General features: G+C 39.2%; 1 protein-coding gene across 3 annotated transcripts in view; it reads right to left on the bottom strand.

The window, feature by feature from the left end:
* The window catches only part of PIWIL4 (piwi like RNA-mediated gene silencing 4), a 75778-nt gene that overhangs the window by 8432 nt on the left and 39945 nt on the right, over positions 1-27401 (bottom strand). For all 3 annotated transcript variants that reach the window (XM_063784437.1, XM_054662639.1, XM_508702.7), the window contains exons 7-15: positions 25722-25919; positions 23736-23847; positions 19348-19471; positions 17565-17682; positions 15106-15217; positions 11043-11227; positions 8962-9034; positions 5387-5587; positions 4340-4443 (exon numbers count right to left, since the gene is read on the bottom strand). In XM_063784437.1, the coding sequence (XP_063640507.1) occupies positions 4340-4443; positions 5387-5587; positions 8962-9034; positions 11043-11227; positions 15106-15217; positions 17565-17682; positions 19348-19471; positions 23736-23847; positions 25722-25919 (1227 nt within the window). The remainder of the gene's footprint in view (positions 1-4339; positions 4444-5386; positions 5588-8961; positions 9035-11042; positions 11228-15105; positions 15218-17564; positions 17683-19347; positions 19472-23735; positions 23848-25721; positions 25920-27401) is intronic.

The raw sequence follows: 27401 nt of genomic DNA, 5'->3' as shown, positions 1-27401 counted from the left end.
TACTCTAATACTGTAATAGTTGTTTATAAACTACTTATAACTCTAGTTGTAGGGATAAAAGATCACAGTATTTTAAAATATAGCTACATAATATAAGAAAATAACAATATAATAAAAATAGCTACACAATATAATTAATGCATATATACACAATATAAGAAGATGCAAATCATGACATCTAAAACATAAAATGTAGGGGAGAAAGTAAAAGTGAGGAGTTTTTGTATGTGATAAAGTTATCAGCTTAAAATATACTGTTATAACCATAAGATGTTTTATGTAAGCCTCATGGTAATTATGAAGCAAAAATCCATAGTAGATACTCAAAACAAAAAAGAGAAAGGAGTAAAGCATACTATTGCAGAAAATCATCAAATCACAAAGGAAGACAGTGAGAGAGGAATAAAGAAACAAATAATCTACAAAAAAGCCAGAAAACAATGAATAAAATCACAATAGTGAGTCATTACTTATCAATATTTTAAATGTAAATGGATTAAATTCTCCAATCAAATGACACAGTGTGGCTAAAGGGATAAAAAAGAAGACCTAACTAAATGCCACCTACAAAGAGATTCACTTCAGCTGTAAGGACACACATAGATTGAAAGTAAAAGGATAGAAAAAATATTCCATGCAAATGGAAACCAATAGAGAGCAGGGGTAGCTAAACTTAGGCAAAATAGACTTTTGTAAAAAAAAAAAATACCTCACAAAAATCAAAGTCGTTGGATAATGATAAAAGAATCAATTCATTAAGAGAATACATCAATTTTACCTATGTATGCACCTAATAGTTGAGCATCTAAATATATAAATCAAATATTAATATCTGGAGAGAGAAATAGCAATACAATAATAGTAGGGAGCTTCAATACTCCACTTTTAACAATAGATAGATCATCCTGACAGAAAATTAATAAGGAAACATTGGACTTGAATTATACTTTAGACCAAATGAATCTAATATATAAAATGTTTCAGCCAACAACCACAGAATACATATTCTGCTCAAGCACACATGGAACATTCTCCAAGACAAATCATAGCCAGTATTAACAACTTTAAGAAGACTGAAATTATATCAATCTGTTAGTTTTGTATTGCCATAAAGAAACACTTTAGACTGGGCAATTTATTTTAAAAAAAGGTTTATTTGACGCATGGTCTTACAAGCTGTACATAAAGCATAGTGCCAGCATCTGCTTCTGGCGAGGGCCTCAGGAAGCTTATAATCATCATGAAAGGCAAAGGGGGGCCAGGGTGTCACATGGTGAAAGAGGGAGCAAAAGAGAGAGATCAAGAGACATGCCAGACTCTTTTAAACCGCCAGCTGTTGCATGAACTAACAGAACAAGAACTCACTTATTACCATGGGGAGGGCAATCTACCCCCATGACCAAAACACCTCCCACCAGGCCCTACCTTCAACATTGGGGATCACATTTTTTGGAGGGGACAAACTATATCAATATTTGAACAAACTATATCAATCAAGCTTACTATTGTCTGACCATCATAGTATGACACTAGAATTAATAATGGAGGAAAACTGCAAAATTGAAATATAGAAACACAACATACTAAAACTTATGGGATGCAGCAAAAGTAGTTTAAGATGGAAGTTTATGGCAATAAATGCCTACGTGAAAAAAAAGGAAAGCCCTGATAAACATAAATGTAAAAATCCTCAACAAAATACTAAAAACTAAATTCAACAGTATATTAAAAGTTTCACAAATGATGAGAAAATGGGGTTTATACCTGGGATGTAAGAATGGATCGTTCAACATATGCAAATCAATAGCTAGATGCATCACACTTCCTGATTTCAAATTATATTACAAAGCCATAATAATCAAAACAGCCTGATACTGCCATAAAAACAGACACATACGCAAATGGAACGGGATAAGAAGCCCAGAAATAAATCCACACGTATACAGTCAACTAATCTTTGACAAAAACACCAACAATACACAATGGGATAAAGAAAGTCTCTTCAATAAATGGTGTTGAAATAACTAGATATTCACATGTAAAAAAACGAAATTGGACCCTTATACCATACACAAATATTAACTCTAAATGGATTAAAGACTTACACAAAAGATCTTACACTGCAAAACTTCTAGAAGAAAACATAAAGCTCCATGACATTGATCTTGGCAATGATTTTCTGAATATGACACCAAAAATACAACTAAATAATAAAAGTTTCTGCATAGCAAAGGAAATAATTAACAAAATGAAAAGCAACTTACATAATGGGAGAAAACATTTGCAATCACATATCTGATACAGGGATGATATCCAAAATATATGAAGAACCCATACAATTCAATAGAAAAAAAATCCAATTAAATAGACATTTTTCCAAAGATGACATATAAATGGCCAACAGATACATGAAAAGGTGCTCAACATCACTAATTATCAAGGAAATGCAAATCAAAACCACAATGAGATATCACCTTACACCTGTAGGATGGCTATGACCAAAAAGTCAGAAGATAAATATTAGGGAGAATGTGGAAAAATGGGAACCTTTATACATTGTTGGTGGGAATGTAAATTAGCATAGCCATTATGGAAACCAGTAAAGAAGTTCCTCAAAAAATTTCAAGTAGAGCTACTATATGATCCAGAAATCCCACTCTGGCTATATATCCAAAGGAAAAGAAATCAGTATGTCAGATATCTACATTCCCATGTTCAATAGCCAAGATATAGAATCAACCTGTGACAACTGATGGATGATTAGGTAAAGAAATTGTGAGATACACACGCACACGATAGAATATTATTCAGCCTTAAGAAAATCCTGCCATTTGCAACAACATGAATGAACCTACAGGACATTATATTAAGTAAAATAAGCCAGACACAAAAAGACAAATACTGTACGATCACTTATATGTGGAATCTAAGAATGTCAAACTCATAGAAACAGAGAGTAGAAGATAGTTATCGGGGGCAGAGGATGGGAATATTTGATGTTGTTCGAAGGGTACAAACTTTCAGTTATAAGATGAATATGTTTTGGACACAATGTACAGCATGTTGAGTATAGTTAATTATCATGTACTATTGTATAGTTGAAATTTGCTAAGAGAGTAGATCTTAAGTAGTCTCACCACACACACACACAAATGGTAACTATGTGAGGTAATGGATATGTTAGTTACCTTGACTGTGGTAATTATTTCACAATGTATACATATATGAAAACATCACACTGTACATTCAAAATATATATAATGTATGCATCAATTATCAAAACTGATAAAAATTATAATAAATTTTCTGATAAATGGTGACCATTTCAGGAAAAAAACTAAAGTGGATCCCTACCTCACTCCCTATATCAAAATAAATTTTAGATATACAAAGAAAAAAATGAAAGTCCTTTATCAACTTGATTAATGATGTGGCATATATAAGAAGCATCTCATACAACCTGGAATGAAGTTGTAGGCATGCAAGTATGGTGTTATTATGGTGTTCCTTTTTCTGTTTCCCACAATCCAAAATACATACCTGACCATTAATTTAATGGAGTAAATAAAATAGCTTAAGCCAGGAAGAAAACATTTTGCAAAGGGCTGCTATAGCCTCAAAACACATTGTTCAATTACAAAGGTGGAAACAATTCTAAGACCCATAATTTAATGAGTACTATTAGCCAATGTTTAAGGCATTATCCCTGATTTTGCCTGTTTTTAATAGCTGTGTGAACAACAGCCACATCAAATGTCTGCAAATGTTAATAATCATAACAAGAAGTATGTATTGAGTATTTACTATGGGTGGAGATGTTCAATGCACCTTATTTTAGATAATTCCCATAAATGCCTTATGAAATAGGCATCATTATTATTTCTATTTTACAGATTACCATAGTGAGGCACAGCAAAGTTAAATAACTAGACCTCAGTCACAGAGTAAGTAAGTGGCAGACCAGGGTATAAATCCAGGCAATCTGATTTCAAAGATCAACTGCTCGACATGATATATGTAAAGTACCTAGTTCAGTTCCCAATATGGTGCAGACACTCAGAAAATAAATAAATGCACAAGAATTTGTACACATCTATCATTTGGGGAAGATGAGCAATAGCTCACCCTAATGAATATATAAAAGATTTTTTAATGAGGCTACATAGTACCCCAATATTATCAATCACATTTTTATATGTAAGTGTAATTTATGAACATAAATGTTGGTGTTTAAAATGAGTGAATAATACAAAATATTCCTTGCTGTTACATTCTTTAGTGAAACCACAATTAATAGTCTAACTAAATGAAGCATGTGTTCAGGTAGTTTTAGCAGTACCTGGTGATTCTGGGGTTAACACTGGCCACACATCCAACAACCATCACGTCCTTGCTGAGTGCATCTTTACAGACATCAATACCGACCACCATCAGGGACTTTAACTATAAAATTAAATTTGTCATGATTTAATGGGATGAGGTATCATTTCCCCTACCAATGGTTTAATAGGAAAGTTTTTAAAAACAGACTCCCGTTACTGAATTCTTAAAGTTAAGCTATGTGTAAGGGAGATTGAGATCCGTGAGCCAGATTATTAAACCAGAAATGAGAGAGACTTAAAGATGGCAGGAAGAATATGGTACACACTTATCTTAAGAGAAACACTACCGTCCAAGATAACCATCATCCTTTGTGGGGTGGGGAAGGGGCACCAGTGGCTAAAGAGATTCTGGGAGTGTGATCAGTGTATTTATCGCTTGCCTCTGGTCTGCAGGAATCTGAAGAGGAATTCCACTCTTCATTCTTCAGATCTCTAAGGAATCCTCACTTGGCTATGCATCTTTGTGGGGAGTGGGAGAGAGGGAGGCTGAGGGTAACCATGTTCATTCTGGTTATGGACATGTAAGGAAATGGGCAACACTCCCTCGCTTCTCCTCCTCCTCACTTACTCCCATGGTGGCTACAGTTCAGGGAAGAGAAGAGGATTTTCTCAGTACCTACCACAGTTTGGAGGTTCAGATCATAGGCTATGCCAGCTCCCCAGGCTCTGGGGAGGCCCCATCCAGGGTGCAAGGCTATTCTCAGAGTTAGCACCCTGATGAAAGCAAGTAAATGTGGAGGCAATGGAACACAGATTTTAAAATAGCAGCCAAGAGGATTCAAATCAGGTCCCTATGCTGAGTTAGCAGCTTAACTGAAGCTCGCTGAGAAGTATGGAGCCTCTTTTGAAGATTCACAATGGCTTATGGAATGCCAGAACCCAGGGCAGAGGCTCAAGAAACAAGCAAACCAAATAATTCTGGGATCATGTGATAACATCTCCTACTTTAATCTTTAAAATACATTTATTAATTACTAATAGAAAAAATGTGACAGGGTCCTTACAGGTATTTCCACAGCCCACAGCTCGCCTCCGAGCTTGCAAGTCATCTGCATAGCGATCTTGGTGGCGATACTCATCATCATGCCCTGTTTATTCAAGGTCCGAGCAAGCACACATTGGCTTGGGACTGGGCAGTCTGAGCTCAAATATTTTTTAATGGAATCATAATAGGTCTTCTGATTAGAAGGCAGAATGCACATTACCTAAAAGCAAAAACAGCAAAAGATTTTGGAAGTTAATTTACTTCTGCTAAGAAGTTGCTTTTTAAAGAAATGAATTCATGAATTATTCTCCAAACATCTTTTACCCTTAAGTTCCCAAGAAGCAACACTAACATGCCTACAGTTCTCTTAAATGGCCATTAAAACACTGGTGAATTAATCAATCCATTTGAAATGCCTTCTCATTAGCCATTCATTCTGCAAAGCCCCACCCACTCCTACCCATTTCCCTTGGCTTTTCCTTTCTCCTCATTTCTCTCCTGATTTGATTCTGTCAATTCCCTCAAATTCCCTTCTCACAGAGCTGCTTCTCCAGCTATCTCCACTCCCTCACCCCCAACTTTGCAGTGATCCTTTCCTATGGTTTTCAAGTTATCATTCCCATTGGTCCCTCCCTGACCCCACCCAAAGATAAGCAAAGTTGAGAATTAGCTTAAACTATGGTGCTTTTCCCATTAGGTACAAGATAACCAAAATAAAGGACACAAAAATACACTTTTTAAAAAAAAAGCTGAAGTTGAGAGTATGGATATGAGTGGGGGGTGGATAGAGAAGTTTCAAGTCCCCTGGCTTTTTTTTTTTTTTTTGAGACAGAGTCTCACACTGTCACCCAGGCTGGAGTGCAGTGGCATGATCTTGGCTCACTGCAACCTCCACTTCCTGGGTTCAAGCGATTCTTGTGCCTCAGCCTCCCGAGTAGCTGGGATTACAGGTGCCTGCCACCACGCCCGGCTAATTTTTTCTAATTTTAGTAGAGACGGGGTTTCACTATGTTGGCCAGGCTGGACTCAAATGCCTGACCTTGTGATCCACTCACCCCGGCCTCCCAAAGTGCTGGGATTACAGGCGTGAGCCACCGCCCCTGGCCTACTCCTACTTCTTATCAGATGCTTTCCGCACCGAAGGGCCTACCTCCGCCTCCTTCTCATCTTTTATTCTCCACTTTCAAAAGCCCCCAAATTGTAGAAAAGACATGCACTGTCAATGATTAGCAGAAGAAAACAAAGTAATTTTTCCACCTATAGAATTATTTAAAGTCACAATGTCAAAAGCTAAAATTATTTACATTTAATTATATAAAGTGAAGAAAAATATTTTTAAATTATCAGCAAAAGGCTCTTAGAGGCCTTCCTTCCTTCCAATTCATGAGTTTGGCTCCAAGCAAGAAAAGTGGTAGAACAAGGCAGTGGCCCAATGGGCTGAGAGAAGATGGGAGCCGAGTGAGACTGGTTCCACACCAGGGGCTGGACAAGTAAGCAGGTATGTGGGGAATAACAGGAGCCATGCAACATACATTTCCTAGCTATGTCCATTGAGAAAGCCTGGGGATAGCAACAACCCAGTAGCAATGAAGCACACCAAGTGCCCCAAATCTTTGTATCTAAATACTATCCTCTGCTAAAAGGAATCAGGACTCCTGGGAAAGATATCTGATTCCAGGGCGGGGAAGCAACACTGTAAGATGAGCCTGGAATATCTTATTTTGCCAGAAAATAAGAAAGTGTTCCAAGAAAGATGGAGACACATGAAAAAGACACAGAAGCCAGCTTGAAGGGGAATCCCACTGGCAAAATCAGGTACAATATTAAGAGCAACAAAATAAATAATAAGAGTAATGGACTCTAACAAAATAGGAATCTATGAGTCTATGCAGATATAAAGAAACAAACGAATAAATGGGGAGAAGAGAAAGTTCTTCCTATGCCACCTAATGACTGTAGAAGGACTGATGGAATGGAATACCATCATTTGTTAACCATCATAATAATGATGGATTCAGGCAAGAATTATAATAGATGCTAAGACAAATGGGTAAAAGTTTGATGAGGAACAGGATTATTTATATAGTCTCAAAATATCTACATATGTACACATGCAACTGATAAAGCTTAACTTTACAGTGGAGAAATCGGGCAGATATCACCATAATCAGTGGAGTGACACCTGGTAGGATGCACTTAGAATATAGGATCATTGCTGTGCTACTCTTGCCAAAAGTGCATAACATGAATTTAATCATGAGGAGACATCAGACAAACCCAAATCGAGGGACGTTATACAAAATAACTAGTCTGTACTCTTCAAAATTGGAAGGTCATCAGAGTCAAGGAAAATTAAAGAGCTGTTCCAGATTGAAGGAGAGACTATAGAGACTGGACAACTAAGTGCAGGACAGTAGAGCCTTTTCCTACAGAGGTGACAATTGAGACAAATGAAGAAAACTGTTTCTTAATTTTGATGATTGTCATATGCTTCTGTAAGATAGAGACCTTGTTTATAGAAAATATGCACTGAAATAGTCAAGGGCACTGGGGCATCATGCCTGTAACATATGCTCAAATAGTTCAGCAAAAAAGATAGAAAATAATAAAGCAAATATGGTAAAAGGTCAATAATTTGGGATTCTGGGTGAAGGGTATATGAGAGAGTTGTTTGTACTGTTCTTGTCGCTTTTCTGTAAGTTTGATTTGATTTAAGTAAAAAATAAATGCTCTTAGGGTGAGAATTCTCTGTTTCATATAAGATCCTTTAGAGTAAAAGAGAAACTCACTAAAAGAAAAGCAAAGAGATAGCACTTAGCTAGTTCAGTTAGTTTGCATGACATAAGAACAAGAATGTTGGAAGTTGAACTGAGTGAGCGAGGGAGGTAAGAAGGGTAGATGGAACGGACAGGAAAAGCCCTACAATAGCCTGGGGGTGCTGAGGTCTGGTAGAAGAGTAAACATTCCTGGGAAATAGGAATCGTTGAAAGATTTTTAAGAACAGGGATGTCAATTCTAATTTTTCTGGAATGTTGGGATGTGATGTAATCATGCCTTGGCCCCAAACAGTCTGCAAAGTCAGCTACACACACATGCCCTTTGGGAAATGAGGCAACTGTGGATGTCCCACCAGGTGATGCAGCACCGGAGGAAGTGGTCCTCTCTGAAATGCACAGAAGGTGGCAAGAATTCAGAGGAAGCAGGAATTTGGGGCCATAGGTCACTTGGAAAAACCTAACCCTCCAAGAATCCCCTGAAATATAGGGAACACTGGATACCAACATTTATGTGATGAGGTGGGAGTCAGTTTATCTTAAATCTTAAGGAAAAGATGACCCCAATGAGTTGCAAAATATGCAGACACCAATGGCTGTTATAGGGGTAACAAGAAGTACTGTATTTTAAAATTAATATTAGAAATGTGTAAAGGAAATAAAATATTGATTAAAATACTAAGATTAATATTTTCTTCGGTGCTTTGGAGAAATGCATGGCAATTTGCAAGTATATCATGGGAGGGTATGTTCAGACTGTAGATATAAAGCAGAACTAAAATTATAGATTAAAGGAGTTCAAAAAGTATCCTGTACTTACCAACTGAACATCAGGATCAACATATTGCTGTATAGCTCTAATAAATGCAGCTGGATTTTCTTGTACTTTTATGCTACATAAAAAGATTAATTTTGAAGCTATGTAACTTCCTTAGTAGCACATACTTATATGGCATTAGAAATAATACAAATAAATTTTCATAACACACTAGTAGTTTTAGGAAAAATTATTAGAGAAAATAACCTTTTGAGTCTAAAATTGTTTCTTAAACTACAAAATATGACAAAAACATTTCACAATAATTTTTACAGTGTAAAAAATGGTTTGGTAGAAAATCAGATCTTCTCAATTGTCCAGAATCCCTATAATCAATAATTCTGTTGTTCAAAATGGGGTTGAAAGTGAACTTTTGAAATCCCAAGTCTCACAGTATCAAATGTCTGAAAGCGTGTTCAAGCTCAACCAGGATTAAGATTTCTGTAAGAGTGAATTGCTATAGGAATCTAAAAACGAATGTTTCAGAAAACATCAGGTTAATGAGACCAAGATATTCAGCTAATTTGCATGATTTAGACAAAAATATCTTTATTTTCCTTAGTGGTTGCTTGTCTGGAGCCTGGAATGTCTAGCCTTAATCAGCGCACAAGTACTCAACAATTATCTGTTCTGTGCTTACATTATGTTAGGGGCCAGCAGCTCCAAAAGTAATTCTCACACACATAGGAATTTGTAAAACTAGTTTCTTTATGTAGAATCAGCCTCTTTTATGTGTATATAAGTGAACTGTCCCAATGCCCAGTGGCTTTTTAAAACTCGCCCAGCAGGTGGCAGGACCATCAACCCCATGACTGCAGATACTAACAGACCTACGTGACTGGCTGGCAGAACTGTCTTAGCAACTAGATGGTCCTGACTCATCCAATTCAAACTCTCGCACTCTGACTCTGCTGCACTTACAGTCCACTCCTTCTAAAATCATCAGGTGAATGTTTTAGAAGACAGAAGCTATGCATATAAATCTAACAGGTAAATGGATACTTTATGGAAAAAAGAAGGTTGAAATAAAATATGAGCTTTCAAATAAAACAGGCCAAGGACAGAACATAGCAATGGGCTTGTTCCAGAATTCACGTGAGAAAGAGCCTGTGACGTCAGCCCAGGATCTGCGGACTGTGGCTTCTTTCATAATCATTTCCTGCTTTATTAGCTCATGGGTTTAGAGAAAGTAGAGCGGGTGAAACTCAATCCAGGCTATTTATTAACAGATTTGATAAGAGGAGAGTTCTAAACAATGGTGTTAAATGAGACTTTGGGATTAATACTTGTGCTGCTGATGCAATTAATTAGTAACTATGTGTTTAAAGAATAACTCCATTATAACAAAGAAAAATAAGTATCTGTTCCTCTTTTCTAAGCATATCAGTTTCAGTAAAGTGAGGCATGACCAACTTTATGGCTTTTCTAAAGCAAAACAGTATTTATTTTCAGTGTGATTGTATATGTATCTCTTACTCAATGAAAAACAATTTATTTATCTTTCTCATTCCCAGCAACTGGCATAGTATCTACACATATTAGTACTCAATAAACATTCTAAGAATAAATGGTTGACCTTAGTCTTATCAGAAAACTCTCTGAATGACTAATAGTATGCTACAGTAACAGAATCAGAAAAGCTTATTTGAGATCTATTTTCATATTAAATTTTAAAGCATAAAATCAAGTAAAAGTCAGGACATGCAACTTTTGTTTTTTAATATCCATTTCCTATTAAGTAAATAACTGATATGAAAAACTGATCTGAAAGAAGGAAAAACAGTTGAGAAGACAATATATGGACTTATTAAAGATTTATATCCCAACTGGTACTGGAAAGATTTTCAGGTAATGACACTACTGCTTAAGAACTGGGTACAAGTTTTACAAAGGCCAACATAAAATATATTCTAACTTTATAAAAGTTTGGTCATTACAAAATCTATCTACTTATGACTACTTTCTTGGCACTTTACATTAGGAAACTACTGGGATAAAGAAGCTTTTGTTGATACATCTGCCATTATTCCCTACCTTCTAACCAAACCAAATTAATATATGAACAAAATTCAATGTATTCTCACATTTTGGGGTAGTCCACATTAAATCCCATGGAACCTGCAACTCTTCTCAAGCAGTTCAGAAAGCTCTCGGCAACATATTCAGTTCTGTCACTACATAAAATCAACCAGGTATTCAAAGACTGTGCATTTAAAATCTTGCAAGTTCGAATATCCTTGGACCAGTCAGCAGCAGACACAGGTCGACACTGAGAAAAATAATGATCATGAAAGGATTGAACAAATTTATTCAGAGAGCAGCTAAATAAAGACAGTGTGAAGATGGCCAACTTTTGTTATAACTGTTTAACACAGTTTGCTATTCAGTCTTAAAACACAGATGCAGGCACTGCACATCCGAACAGAATACATGTGCTTTCTGGGAGTGGAAGCGTCTGGGCATCATCCCAGGTCTTCCAGGCACTGGTGGCCCTTGGAGGTCCCTTTAACCTCATGATTCTCTGCGGTGCGCAGAGAATGGTGTCTGATTCAAAGATCTCTGAGGTTCCCTTCCAGCTCTGAGTATCTATGCCTTTATTATGAATGACTCAGGCAAACAGCCTGTATCATTTTATCTTTTACTTTAAGCATCTAAATATCTCAGAGAATGCTGATTATCAATACTCTAGGTCATCATAATAAAACTAACACACCCTACAGAACAGTTAAGTGTTGCAGGAAGTCAGGGACCCCAAACGGAGGGACTGGCTGAAGCCATGGCGGAAGAACGTGGATTGTGAAGATTTCATGGACATTTATTAGTTCCTCAAATTAATACTTTTATAATTTCTTATACCTGTCTTTACTGCAATCTTTAAACATAAATTGTGAAGATTTCATGGACACTTATCACTTCCTCAATCAATACCTTTGTGATTTCTTATGCCTGTCTTTACTTTAATCTCTTAATCCTGTCATCTCGTAAGCCAAGGAGGATGCATGTCGCCTCAGGACCTTGTGATAATTGCATTAACTGCACAAATTGTAGAGCATGTGTGTTTGAACAATATGAAATCTGGGCACCTTGAAAAAAACAGGATAACAGCAATGTTTAAGGAACAAGAGAGATCATCTTAAACTCTGACCACTGGTGAGCGGGCGGAACAGAGCCATATTTCTCTTCTTTCAAAAGCAAATAGGAGAAATATTGCTGAATTCTTTTTCTCAGCAAGGAACATCCCTGAGAAAGAGAATGCACGCCTGGGAGTAGGTCTCTGAACTGGCCCCCCTGGGCGTGGCTGTCTTTTATGGTCTGTAGACCATAGAGGTGAAATAGACCCAGTCTCCTATAGCGCTCCTAGGCTTATTAGGAAGAGGAAATTCCTGCCTAATAAATTTTGGTCAGACCGGTTGCTCTCAAAACCTTGTCTCCTGATAAGATGTTATCAGTGACAATGGTGCCCGAAACTTTATTAGCAATTTTAACTTCGCCCGGTCCTGTGGTCCTGTGATCTCGCCCTGCCTCCATTTGCCTTGTGATATTCTATTACCTTGTAAAGTACGTGATCTTTGTGACCGACACCCTATTCGTACACTCCCTCCCCTTTTGAAAATCCCTAATAAAAACTTGCTGGTTTTACGGCTTGTGGGGCATCATGGAACCTACCGACACGTGATGTCTCCCCTGGATGCCCAGCTTTAAGATTTCTCTCTTTTGTACTCTGTCCCTTTATTTCTCAAACCAGCCGATGCTTAAGGAAAATAGAAAATAACCTATGTGACTATCGGGGCAGGTTCCCTGATAGTTAAGATTATATATTAAGCTAGGAGTAGGTATGCTTAGAAGCAAAGATGAAGCCAGGATGGAGGCTCCTTTCTCACTCTCAAAAGGTCTCTCATGTGACCAGGAAAAACAGGTTTCCTGCGCTGAAGAGGGGGAATGTTAGCCTGCTTCCCAGACCTCTGCTTATATCCTCAGACTGTAATTGAATGATGCCTTTGGCACAGCAAGTGGGGAAGATCCACTGTTAGAACTAAAAGGGACCACATTGTATGCTAATCTCCTGCTACTTGAAGTGCTGTCAAGCGTTACTTGACCAGCAGCTTGAGCACTGCCTAGAAGCCAGTTAGAAATGCAGACTCCTGTGCACCACCCGAGACCCACTGAATCAGAATCTGCATGTTAACATGTCCCCCAAGTGATTCACATGTACATGAATATTTAAGAAACATCCCAATCCTCTTGTTTTACAAACTAGAAAGCTGTGACTGAGAGGTTACGAAACCACTTGGCAGCAGCGACAGGTTTAGAATGCTGGTCTCCTGACATGGCAGCCAGGGCACTTGTGACCAAGCACTCTGACTTCTCTGACTTCCAACCATCAGCCATCCTCGTGATGCCTTCCACTGGCTGGGCTGGATTCAGCCCCAGGAGTCCACCTACCTCGGCCTGAGAGCAAAGGAGAAGGGCTAGCTTTCCATCAATGGCTCACTCTGGAGTCAAAGTTCATTCCTGTCCATTAGGGCATGAGGAGAGCTGTACTCCTTCTGCCCACAACACTTCTTCCTGCTGTTGTCTTATGGGGCTGGGAGGAGACCCAGGACAATGTACCCTGAGACCTGTGAACTTTTAGTTCATTCAGTTCCTAGGACCTAATTTCAGAAAAGCAGAATGGGCCAAGAAGTTGATGACCCTGTCATCTTAGACACCTGCTACCTCCAGTGCATGAGTTCTCCTGTTTTAATGCCCTTTCTCCTATGGACACCAGTTTCTACACCAAAAAAATGCAAACAAATACATAAAAATGAAAGGCTCTGGGAAATACGATTTTACTTATAGAAATTATGAGATGGATCATTTTAAGTACATAAGTCCTTCACATGTGGATCTGAAACTGAGCTTCTCTTTACTGAACTCTCGCCAAGATCCTAATGGGTGTCTACATTTTAGTACTTTACCATAAAGTTTTGTTTTGTTTTGTGTTGAAAAATAGTACTTCCTTATCTTCTCCAATGAGAGTTTTTGTAACTTGGATAGATTATTGTAAAGATATGACAAGGCCAGGCATGGTGGCTCGTGTCTGTAATCTCAGCACTTTGAGAGGCTGAGGTGGGAGGATGGCTTGAGCCCAGGAGTTCAAGGCCAGCCTGGGCAACACAGGGAGACCTGGTTTCTACAAAAAATACAAAAATTAGCTGAGCATGGTGGCGCACGCCTATAGTCCCAGCTTCTTGGGAGGCTGAAATGGCAGGATCGCTTGAGCCCAGGAGGTTAAGGCTGCAATGAGCTGTGATCATGCCACTGTGTTCCAGCCTGGGCAACAGAATGAGCCCTGTCTCGAAAAAAAAAAAAAAAAAAAAGATGAAAAAAATTCCCCCCATTCTACCAACATGATACATTCATTGTTCAGTTATATCAGTTAGACATACTGGTTTATTATACCCAATAAAGGCAAGAAGAGAGCCTTTAAACATGAAATGTGACTGGTGTTTTAAAGTGGGCAAAACTGAGGGCGAGGGGAGAAAGATAATGTATAATTTTTGCGTAAAATATTGATAGGTTCATTTCTTCAGCCGAAGTCTGGAAGTGGCGATGATTTGTCTCTTCAGGTTTCAGAATGCCTCTCTCCCCAAGTACTATGTCTGGGGCTGGGTTCTGTGCATACTTCTTGATTTTAATGTCCATTGAGCAGTGTTTTATTTCGAAAGATTAACATACATAACTGACATGGCAACTAAAAGTCATTGCAAAAGCTCATTGCAGCCTTAACCTCCTGGGCTCAGTTTTGGTATCAGAAAACAATCTATTAGAACTAATGTCCACCAGCTAATAGAATTTCCTCAGATGACTATGACTTTTTTTTAAGAGCAATGCACCACCCAACAGAAGATGGGTATGTTTTAATTGCAGTGATTTGAAATACTGTCTTCTGACTAACCTAAATCATGTCCACTGGGTGCCGCTAAGTCCGTGCAAGTAAATTCAGATTGAAAAGGAAACCACAGGGGATCTGAAGTCTTAGGATAAAGAGATGGAAGTACATGGCCAAACCAAATATTATAAGCACACAAGCCACTCTGGCCAATGCACAAACTTACACATATTCAAGTAAATACTTTTAAATGAAAATAAAATCACAGCACTTACTATGTGGTCTTGCATTAATATTTTTTCTGAAGGCACAATCCGGCCAGTCAGAGATATCTGACTTCCAAAATGCAGTCCCCAGGTCTCTAGTTCAAAGCGAGCATTGGTATTCCTGTTGATAAAGTTGTTTTAAATCATTAAAGAGAGATATAATTATAACTTACTGAATTAGTCAGGGGCTGATTTTCTGTGTCTTCAGGATTCCTGGCTTCTAATTCTACTCAGCATATTTTTTCCCTGCTTAAAAGAATTACGGGACAACTGTGCTCATTTGGGATGTTCAGGAATGGGAAAAGGATTCCAGTGGGAGTACAGTGGTTAGAAAAATAAGCTTTCGAGCCAGACAGACCTGGGTTTAACTCCTAGCTCTAACATTTAATAATATATGATCTTGAGCAAACTATTCATCTTTAAGGCCTTGGTTTCCTTACTGGCAAAATGTAAGGATAATAAAAGCACCTACTTCGTAGGACTGACATAAAGATGAAATATGATAATGCACAGAAAGTGCTCACCACAGTCCCTGGCACATGGCATGTGCTCAAAACCTATGAGATATTATCATTCCTGATAACACACTCGTTAATAAGGAGATATTTTGGAGCCAGTGGATGTGGAGATGTCTTTTGTGAATATCTGAATTTCTTGGGTTGAGAGTCGAAGAAGGATGATAAAAGAAGGGAACATAAGAATGTAAGCTTCAGAAGATTCAGGATCTTCCTATTACCCTCTCTATTCTATGAGGAGAATATTAATATCAGCAATAATAACACTACTTTCTATTGTGTAGTACTTTCCATTTATAACTTAATAAGCTTTAATCATAGTTGATGTTTTAGCTCATGGGAGTATGATATATGATAACTTCCACTGAGCCATAAGCTCCTTGAAAGTGACAACCATATATAGGACTCAGCACACAGTAAGCCAGGCATTTGCAGGACATGGAGGAGATCCCCACACTTTTGTTTCCCTATTAAAGCTCTACCAATTTTTTTAGGGAAGCTCAAACCTCTTCACCACTGTCTCTCTGCAATAGCTCACTATTTCCACCTATTCGGATTATGTCCTCTCTGGTCACATTAATTCCTTTGAGTTAATTATTTTGCTTCAGATACCAACTGCCCAGGATGAGATGAGTGAGGCCATCATTGGTCAGGAAATGGGGTGAGGTGGGTGGTATTACTGAAAGGTGGCAGATAGATGCATCAGGAAGATTAATCCACAGTCACTATACGGGAAACGAACCAGGAATTCCTTCTCAATTCGGCATAAGTCTGAGGGACGTCCAGGGTAAATGACGTAAAGTATATTCATGAAATTAAAAAACTATGAAAACACTAGCATGATAATAGAGATCATGTTTATCATATGGAAATGTTTGAGAAAAACCCTGAAGTGAAAAGAGCAAGCTACAAAACATGATGTACAGTATTATACCATTTCTCTTTTAAAAAATAGGATTATATGCGTTTGCAGAGTCTGAAAGAATATTACTAATATTAATTGAATTAATTATTAATTCAATTGTGATTCATTTGTTAAATATTTACTGAGTAAACGCACATACACACTCTTTTCTCTCTCCTTTCTTTGTGCTACGTAAGTTTCCAAATCCTCCATGAGCTAGTACTACTTTAAAAAAGATTAAAATAAAAAAAAAGACTGTTGATCAACAATATAGCCCAATAGGAATATAAAGCAAGCTACATACATAATTTTAAATTTTCCAGTAACCACCTTAAGAAAGTAAAAAAATGACAAGTGTGAAATTACGTTTTAAATATATGTTATTTAACCCAATAGATTAAAAAACTGTCATTTCTAGATGTGTCACTAGCCACATTTCAAGTGCACAGCAGCCACCCTAGACAGTCCAGTTTTAGAGGGTCAGAAAGGAAAACCAAGGAGAAGCTCAATTTTCCAATCACATGTTATAGCAAACTGTCATAAATAAGAACGGAAACATAGTCTGATAATCAGATGGGCAGAACCAGATGGCACAAAGGTATATCTCAAATTTAAAAGGCACATAGTGGGGTTTTCCTAAAGTTCAGCCTGCTGAGGCCATTGTATTAAGAGCTGAGCATTCCTGACCCTGAATACTGGGGGCCTGGTGTTTTTCTGGTTGCTTTGTTTGCTTGAAGGTTGTTGTTGTTGTTTAGATTATAACCTTTTTCTTTATTCAACATTTTATCCAGACTTCAATGTATGAAATAGATGAAAGCAGGGCATGGAGGTAAAGCAAGTGTTATTCCTATCAGCATGGCCTCCAACTCCCTTCAACCCCTTAGTCCTGAGACATCTCAGATGAAGGGCTGTGGACAGCACAATTCAAAAGCTCCTTGCTCTGAATCAATATGAATGACACATTTCCTTCAAGGAATATATCAGTGTTACATAGGCCATCTAATACTAAAAACTCAGCCCCAGGAAGGATGCATGCGGTGATCCAGTACCTCTGGATGTTGTCCACAAGCCTGGCCAGGCGCTGCTGCCGGCCTGAAGGACTGAGACGTGTCTTTTCAGCCACAGCCTTCATCAGCTGGAAATCAGATGTTGCCTGGTCAGTCAGCCCTATTAAATGCAAATGAAGACAAAGTGAGAAAATGAACATAAGCAACTCAGCCCATCAAAGGCCCAGTTTAAACCTTTCCACTTGAATGCATTCACCATCTGTATAGCACATCCAATAGAAATGAAAACCACGTATGTCATTTTAAGTTTTCTGGTAGCCACGTTAAGAAAAGGCAAAAAAGAAACAGACGAAATTACTTTGAATAGTGTATATTATTTAGCCCAGTATATCCAACATATTATCATTCCAACATGCAATCAACATAAAACATTTATTGTTGAGGTAGTTTCCTTCTTTTTATTCATACTAAGCCTTTCAAATCTGGGCTGTGTTTTACACCTAAAGCACACCTCCTCTCAGTCTTTTAGTAGAGCTAGTCCCAATTCAAGTGTTCAGAAACTCATGTGCTACTGGCTACTGTATTGGGTCCTGCAGACCTACAATATCAGAACACCATTAAGAATGAGCACCCCTTAGGCCGGGCGCTGTGGCTCATGCCTATAATCCCAGCGCTTTGGGAGGCCGAGGCGGGTGGATCACCTGAGGTTGGGAGTTTGAGACCAGCCTGACCAACACGGAGAAACCCCGTCTCTACTAAAAATACAAAATTAGCCGGGCGTGGCAGTGCTTGCATGTAATCCCAGCTACTCAGGAGGCAGAGGCAGGAGAATCGCTTGAACCCGGGAGGCAGAGGTTGCAGTGAGCCAAGATCGCACCATTGCACTCCAGTCTGGGCAACAAGAGTGAAACTCCATCTCAAAAAAAATAAAAAGAATGAACACCCTTCCCTTCAAGGATTATATCCTCATTAATTTTTCTTTCTTTCCTTTCCTTTTTTTTGAGACAGAGTCTTGCTCTGTCACTCAGGCTGGAGTGCACTGGCGTGATCGCGGATCACTGCAACCTCCGCCTGTTGGGTTCAAGTGATTCTTCTGCCTCAGCCTCCTGAGTAGCTGGGGTTACGGATGTGTGCCACCATGCCCAGCTAATTTTTTATTTTTAATAGAGATGGGGTTTCACCATGTTGGCCAGGCTGGTCTCGAACTCCTGACTTCAGGTGATCCGCCCGCCTTGGCCTCCCAAAATGCTAGGATTACAGGCGTGAGCCACCACGCCGGCCCTTCTTATTAATTTTTCTAATGGCAAAATAGATATATACACATCATAACTGACTCAAGGAACACACAAATGCAAAATGTAGAAAGTCTTCACTTCCTAGGCCTACCTGTTAGTCAAAAGAACATTGTTAAAAGTACTCGAGGCAGTTATTCAGATTTTACTGTATAATGAGGATTATATTCTGAAAATTCATGCAAAAAGAAAGTATGGATCATTCTGGCACCACTCTAGTGATACACCTGAAGAAAATCTAAGTCACATTCCTTCCTATACTAGTAAATTCAAATAATGGCAAAGAGAAACTTGGTTTTAGGATGATATCAGGGGGTCTATTTTACATCAAAGTAATACATGGAATATATGAGATAAAGGAAATCGATTCCCCCAACATGTCTCTATTATTGAATAAATTACTTAAAAGGACCATCCTCCATGGGTTAAATCGATGTCCTGGCATTCATGTAACTTAAAGAGGGTCTGCCCACTGCCAAGCATCAGGGGCCTGTATCCAGGAGCCTGACAGAGATATAAAACACAAACATTACCTGTTAGAAAGCAGAGCTCAGGTATCAGGTGGGCGAGCTGAGCCTCACTGTTGTCATTTCTCTTCTTCTTTAACAGACTAACAAGCATGGGCTGATTTAGGTCAGATACAGTAATATCATACTGCTATAAAATGCAAGATTAATAAGTAAAAAGTTAACATGGAAGCACCGCCAGGTGAGCATCCTTACATTCAACAAGGTGATCCTAACATTAATATATAAATAAATCTAACCGATCCCATAGTTACCTACTTATTGCTACTTTCTTCCCAGTACCTATCTTTTATATCTGAGGGCCAGTTTTATTATTTTAATTATCTTTTCTAATGCAACACCATTAAAAATATCGTTTCCCTGCTGTCTCTCGGTTTCAGCCAGATTCAGAATAGACTCCAGCTGGTTCTACACATAGTTCAATGACATCACTGGGACTGACTCAGAGCCAGCATTTCCACTACTGATGACTGAGGCAGACTGCCCCATGCTTAACTATCTGGCTCTAAACATCTATATTCATTTTGAAAATATCTATACACAAGCTGGAGGCGAGTTATATTGAGACAATCTCAGATTTCCCAAAAGAGCATGACTGTCCTTACCTTCTAGGATAGTAGGATGTTACAGGGAAGCAGCCCTGAAGTCTGACAAATGTGAATCTGATCCCCAGCTCCTCTATTTGCTTGGGCTGTGACACTGGGGAAGTGACTTAACTTTCCTCATCTATGAAATAAGGATAACAGTAGCTCACAGGTATCCTGTGTAAACCACTAGCATGGGGTCTGGTTTATAATGAATCCCCGGCAACTGTTAGTTCATATTCCTCTCCCTTTACCATCCTAAACTTCAGTTTCAGCAGTCTCACCTTGGCAAAAGCTCATTTACCCTCTAATGACAAAGGTTACAATGAACACTCATTTCCATTATAATTTAATCCACATTAGTGACAGAACAACTGGAATTATAATTTATAAAATGCCTGGGTATTGTGACACTGAGATCAATAATCACAATTAAAGAAGTCAAATGTGAGCATTTCTATATTTCAAGAAAAACTTTGTCATTAAAATAAAAACCAAGTCAAGAATCTCATTTGAAAGTAGCAGGTGCAACTGATGCTATGGCTAAAAAGTTTGGAGAAGGCTTTGTCAAGTGAGTTTGTATGCATGACTCCATTAATTTAGAACACACGGCATGCTTACTGTGTTCCAGGAACGGCAGTGGATAAGAAAATAAAAGAGGCACAGTCCCTGCCTTTCTGCATGAATACATTATCTACAAAGCGAGGTCCACAAGAAGCACAAACAATGCTTAACAAAGCACGATAAAGCACAACAAACCAATGAAAGAGATACTATTATTGTCCCCTTTGCAGATGAGAAAACACTGTGAAACATTAAGCAATCTTCCCAAGGCTCCATAACTGGAAATTAGCACAGCTAGGATTGATCTGTTAAGACTCTGCTTATTATACCACTCAGTACTGGATCCCTGGGCTGGAGTGGGAGGGGTGGGGAGGAAGAGGAGATGGTGGTAGTGACACAATTATGGCTGGCAAATCAGGGAAGCCTCCTTGCAGGTGGAGACCAAGAGAGGACCTTGAAGAAAACATGGGAGTATGGATAGTCTCAGGTAACAGCTCCAGCAAAACAAAGGCATCTTCCAGGAAGAAGGACTCTACCTGGAGCATGGTCAAGAACTCTAGCCCCTAACCTGCTCTCACAAGGTAAATGTGACCCTCTCCCTTGCCCCAATTTTCTTAGCATTTGAAAATACTTTGTATGATAAGATAAAATAGAGAAATATAAAGGTCAATATCAGGATGTCTTCCACTTTGAAAACTGACTACATAATAATCAGTCTTTCTTTCCTGGGACAGGGAGGAGGGCATACTAGAAGCTGTCACAGTTTTCTTTCTTTTCCTCCCTAATTACAATATATATGCAGTGAAGCACAACTCATTTCAAAAAAACAGTGACTGGGATTTTTACCATGATTCCCATTTCAGAATGTCACAGGTCCTAAAATACTTCTGTTTAAATATGAACAAATTTAATCATGCAAGAAAGAAACCCAAATGTTTAACAAACTGTTGGTTTAATAAACACAGAACACATTTTATGCACAAGATGTTTTGCTAGATACTATGCATCAAGGATTAGCCAAACACCATCCTTGCTCTCCAAGGAATATGTGTTCAAGAAGCAATGTGATGAATGCACAGGTACTTAGGAGAACAGCTTGCTCTTCTACGTGTGTGACAGAAAGCAAAGTCAGAGAGGACTTCACACTTGGCCTTAAAGCTAGGATTTGACCTAGGGGTAAAGGAGAAAGGTACGGCGTGGCTTTCTGCAGATGCCTAGTGAACACACACAAAGGCTGAGGAAGGTGTAGGCCAGTGAGTGGATGGGGTGATAAAGGCATGGGCTGCATAGGAGGGATGCTGAGAAATATAAGAAAGAAAGAGGGGGCCAAACTATGCAGTGCTAGAGAGGAAGAAGCAGAGGATAGAAAAGGAGGAGCATGGTCTCCACTGTTCTCCCAGTGCTCACAAAGTGCAGGCACACTTCAGTGCTCTGTGTGCATAATTATCTTATTCGGTTCTTACACTACACCATGAAGGTAGACAGATAAACTTCCTTTACACATGACACTCTGGGTTTAGTGATTTACCCAGGGTTACACAGCTGGAGCCAGGACCATCTTACTTCAGAGCTTATGCTTGTAATCAGATTTCTGGGCAGCACTTCAGAAAGATCTCTCTGATGGCTGTGAGGATGAGGGATCACAGTGAGGAGAGAGCTAGGGCATAAAGAGTGATGGTAGGGGGAGGGGATCCACGAGATGGCCTGCATTAATGCAGTGGGAACGGGGCTGGCAAAAAGAAAATTCACGGATAAAGGATACAGAACTCGTCTTGGTGACAAGTGAATGAGGAGGTTAAGGTGAAGAAGAGGAAGAAAGCAAAATCATTCCTATCTGAGCTACAGAATTTCCAAGGAGAAACAGGAATGGGAAAGACAATGAATTCAGTCTGAATTATATTAGTTTGGGATGCCTGCAGGGTATTCATGCAAATATGTTCTGGAAATGGAGATGAATGCTAGGCAAAAACACTATATTTGAGCCATCTCAAAATACAATGAAAAGGTTCTATATGAGGGAACCATGGTGAATAATGGTTCCTTTGTGAGGAAGGAAGGAGGAAAATGTCAAAGGAGACTAAGATAGAACAACCTGAAAGTAGCAGAGAACCGCAGGGATGTGTCCCAGGAGTCAAGGAAGGAAGAGATCAGTTCCAGCCGGTGGGAGAGGTCACAGGTATCAAATGCACTGAAAGCCCTTTAGGATAAGAACAGTAACTGAACTTGACCTTTCTAGAACTACTTCTAAAGCAGCATTACTGGATACCCGACTGCTGAGGTTTCAGGAAGGAAGAACAGAAAAGGTGCTTGGAGCTAGTGTAAATGACTTTCTAAAGTTAGCTAAGGAGAAAAAGAGAGCTTTTCCTGAAAGTGTACAATGATCAAGAAAGGGTTTTTGTTTTTGTTTGTTTGTTTTAACCTGAGTATTACTATACATTAAAGAGAAGGTGCTTTCAAAAAGAATTGAACATGGAAGATGAGGGGTAAGAATAACTGCTGCAAATGCGACTAGAGCTTCTAGAGGCAGCAACAGATTCCATCAATAGTTTCTTGAGTATCTAATATGTGCAAAGCACTGAGCTAGTCCTGGGAATCCAAAAATAAGGAGCCCCCTCCCCAGAGCTCAATGTCTAGGATGGGGCTCAGACCATTCGTGTGGTGCCTGTGATGACCTGAGACAGGGAGGGGATTCTGGGAGGAATGCTTTGGGGCTCCCTTGAGACTTGATGGCTGAGCTGAGTATGCAAGGGTGTCTAGTGTTCGTCTGGCTGTGAAGGGGTATCCAGGAAAAGGAAGCAACGTGTGAAAATGCACAGGGGAGAAACTGAGTCATGGAATCACAACAGGCAATTACATCAGAGCCAGGGAAGGGAGCAGGGGAATGGGAAGAGATGAGGCTTTAAAGGCAGGAATTGGCCACATCATAAGGAGATTTGGAAACTCTGCTAAGGGGCTTACGTGTGGTCCTAAGGCAATAAGGAGACATGGAAATGTATTAGCGTTGCGAGCAGTGTGATCAGATATGCTTTAAAGGGAGATTACTCACACTACAGGAAGAAGGAAACAGGAGATAGGATGAGGGTCCACAGGAGACCGGGAGGGTGGGGATGAAGGAGAGAGACAAGTCAGAGAATCAGGTCCGAGGCAGACTCAGCCTACAATCTGGGGGACCTCTGAGACTTGGAATAAGGAGACTTCTCTGAGGTAAAAGGAAAGGAGATAGAGATGCATGAAGAAAAGTCCTACCTGCTTGTAGTAATCCACATAGGTGATCTCGGTGCCATCCCGCTTCTGAAAGGTGTGTGTGGGCTTCACTGACCAGTCAATGTCATCAATGGAGTAGGTTCTGTTATTGTATCTGCCAAATATAAAAAGTCTTTAAATTGTTTTTTAATCATCTAACATAAGCAGCTACTTCACCACACTTTTAATTCAACACATAAGATAGACTCCAGAATGTCAGAAATTATGAAAACAATAAAACAAGAATATTCACTTTTTAAAAAATACTCAGCTCTTATCTGAAAAGGGCATTCCTTAATAATTTCATATACAGGAAGACTTCTGTCCACATTCCAACAAAACCTGTGGGAAAGTCCTTAGACCACAGTCTAGTTTTCTCACTGATAGATACTCTAACTTCAGGTAAATCATTCTTAAATGTTCAGAGGCTGAAGCATTGCTCAAAACTTTCCCATTATCTTCTGGTGTCACTCAAGAGTTTCTGACCTCCCCGGTAGTTTTGCTGATTAAAAAAAGCACCAAAAGAAGGCCAATCAACCCACAATGCTGGCGTCTTGCTTAACCTCCCCGCTAGGGCTGGCCCTTGGCAAAACTACAAAACAGGTTAGCTAAGATTACTCTAAGCTCCTTCTCCCCTTCAGCACTGTGTAGCCTGGACTGTCCTCTCAGGATGACCTAGCCTAGGGGCAGAAACTACCACAGCAGGTTTCTCTAGAGCTTTTGATTCTTTCCAAGGTGACTTTGAAATGTGATAAGCTAATCCATCAAGATCATGACAGGAAGATAAGAGGGTAGCCTTCTCATACCGAGTAGTGTGGAATCCAGCCAGTCCCACCCCTCTGCTATATATCCCAGAAAAACAAGTTTAAGTGGAAATTCTAAGCCAGAATAGAAGGCTAACAAGTCCCCTAAAAGAAGTATTTTTGCAGCCATAAAAAGGAACAGGATCATGTCCTTTGCAGGGACATGGATGGAGCTGGAAGCCATTATCCTCAGCAAACCAAGGCAGGAACAGAAAACCAAACACCGCATGTTCTCACTTATAAGTGGGAGCTGAGCAATGAGAACACATGGACACGAGGAGGGGAAAAACACACGCTGGGGCCTCTCAGGTGATAGGGTCGGGGGGAGGGAGAGCATTCTGAAAAATAGCTAATGCATGCTGGATTTAATACCTAGGTGATGGTTGATAGGTGCGGCAAACCACCATGGCACACTTTTACCTACGTAACAAACCTGCGCATCCTGCACATATATCCCAAAACTTAAAATAAAAAATTTTTTAAAAGTGTTCTTGGACTAGCAGCAGTATATGGTGAGCTTTTTAGTACTCAGGAAGTCATCTAAATTTTCCGTGTTTAACTAAGCTCAGTGTGCAATGAGGGCAAATTTTATATACATAAACCTAGAGGTTGCAAAGAAGTAAAATGTGGTCTCAACTTAAAAGACTCCTGAATCTAATAAAGAAGGTGAAACATGGAACTAACCTTCTGTCCTGTAAAATGAAATAAGATGGCCACAACAAGGTAGCCATAAGCAAAGTGCTATGGGCGCCGCCCAGGGGAAGAAACTGAATAATTCCAACTAAGTAGGCAAATGGAGGTGTCAGAAAAGCCAGGACATTAGAATTGAGCTTTGTGAAAACTGAAGTTTAAAAGGCAGAATTTGGGGTAGGGAATCCAGGCAACTGAAGTGAACGGAATTGAACTGAACTGAAGCATGAAAAGTGCAGACCGCTGGGGGTTAGAATAGAGAGTGGCATTAGGGGAAAGGAGGGTACAGCAAGCGAGAATTTGGAGCTTGTGCACAGTCCAGAATGCCACACAAGGACATGTGAACTCCAGACAGCAAAACAACCAGGTCTTCTAAACAGATGAGTAAACGGATTAGATCTGTGATATTGGGCCAATACTCCAACACTATTCCTATTCCCAAATACCATCAATGATTGATTTCTGAAGAAAAGTTTATTTAGACGCAGGCTTGTACCTTGTAAGGACAATGAGCCCTATTAGCTGCTTCTCACACGTCTGGGTGAAACAGGACAAGCCAGTTCTTTGACAGAGAGCAGTCATGAATTCCAGAACCGTCTCATTCCGGAGGACTTTGTAACTCACATCAGCACTAAACAGGAGCTTCCTTTCAAAATATGATACAGAAATGGCAAACCCAGGCCAAAGGGATAATCTTTAAAAACAAAAAAGAAAAAAAGGAATATTGTCAATGTTATACCGGAAACACAATAAAGATTTTTAAACGGTGATTTTCTGTTCTAATTCTCGAGATCTTAACAAGATAATTTTTTTCTTTAGTCTGATTTCTTCCAGTTGTTGACTGAAAACTTTTTTTCAGCTGCAGTGTCTTTAAGCATACATTTAGGATAAAATACCTTACTGTAAAGCAGTTTCTCAGCTTTGGCACCACTGACATTTTGAACTGGATAATTCTTTGTTAGGGACCGTCCTGTGTACTGTAGGATGTTTAGCAGCATTTCCCTGGCCTCTACCCACTAGATGCCAGTAGCAGCCTCCCAGCTGTGACAACCAAAAACGTCTCCAGACAATACAAAATGTTCCCTGAAGAGGCGGGGAAATGTCCCTGCCTGAAAACCGTAACTATAGGAATAATATATTTATGGAGTGATCTGTCCCCGCAGGAAAACATCTAGGTTCAGAAAAGCACCCCAATTCAAAGGTGAGGGCAGTGGATAGATTTAATGACGAGATTAAAAAATACAAAAGTGATACCACAAACAGATATACAAGAGAAACCGGAACACAGCCTACAGTTTCTTCCCACATAAACTTAAAAATCTTGAATAAGAAGTTACAGAAATGGCATGAAATAATAGACTACTATTTTAAAAAAAAATTCCAGTTTATATTTTGTAGACTATTAAGTAGTCACTGTGATACTAAGCCAGCCTCCAGGACAGGCATATGTGCTGAGCACCTAGGGCAGTTTAGTACAATCAGCACCTATGAGATTTTCTAATCCAGGTGGACAGATTAGTGACAAGGACGAATTGGGTGCTTTATAGAGAGCACGCTGACACTCTGAATGAACATATGGAAACTCCCATCATTTTTCCTCCACCAGGCAGAAGGCCAAACACCCCACTCCCATTTTCTATCTTTTATGCACTTCTCCCTTTAAGAATCTACATTTGGGCTACCAGTTGCCTCTCTGTCTATAGTTTGACCACAGTATTTTTGAGAGCTAAGTAACAACCAGTTCAAGACATAGCTGACCACTTTCCCTGAAGCCTCGAATTCCCAGTTTAGGTAGAAATTCTGCAGGTGTTCATAAGGATTCTATCCTTCACCAGAGTTATTTGGTTGGCTTTTCTTTCTGACCTGCGCTGCCCTGACGATTTCATGTCAACCACTCTGGCTGTGCTAACAACCTTTCAACAACAAAATACAGCTCATCCTGCTTTCGTTATTACTTATTACACACAGAAAATTCAGTTTCTGAATTCCTTCTAGGATTTGTGATAATTATCTATCACACTAATATAAGAAAACAAAGCTGCTAGCTTCACGTTCACATGCACCATTTTATTTTAAAAACTTGAAAATTATAAAAAATTCATTACATTTCATATCACAGAGTCTCTCACAGGAGGCATAATGGTATAATATTGCATCATAAATTATGTTGCTCACA

Source organism: Pan troglodytes, chromosome 9 (genome assembly GCF_028858775.2).
Source record: "Pan troglodytes isolate AG18354 chromosome 9, NHGRI_mPanTro3-v2.0_pri, whole genome shotgun sequence".
NCBI lineage: Eukaryota > Metazoa > Chordata > Mammalia > Primates > Hominidae > Pan > Pan troglodytes.
The sequence above is the reverse complement of the archived record's forward strand: the minus strand, read 5'-3'. Positions and strand labels throughout refer to the sequence as shown.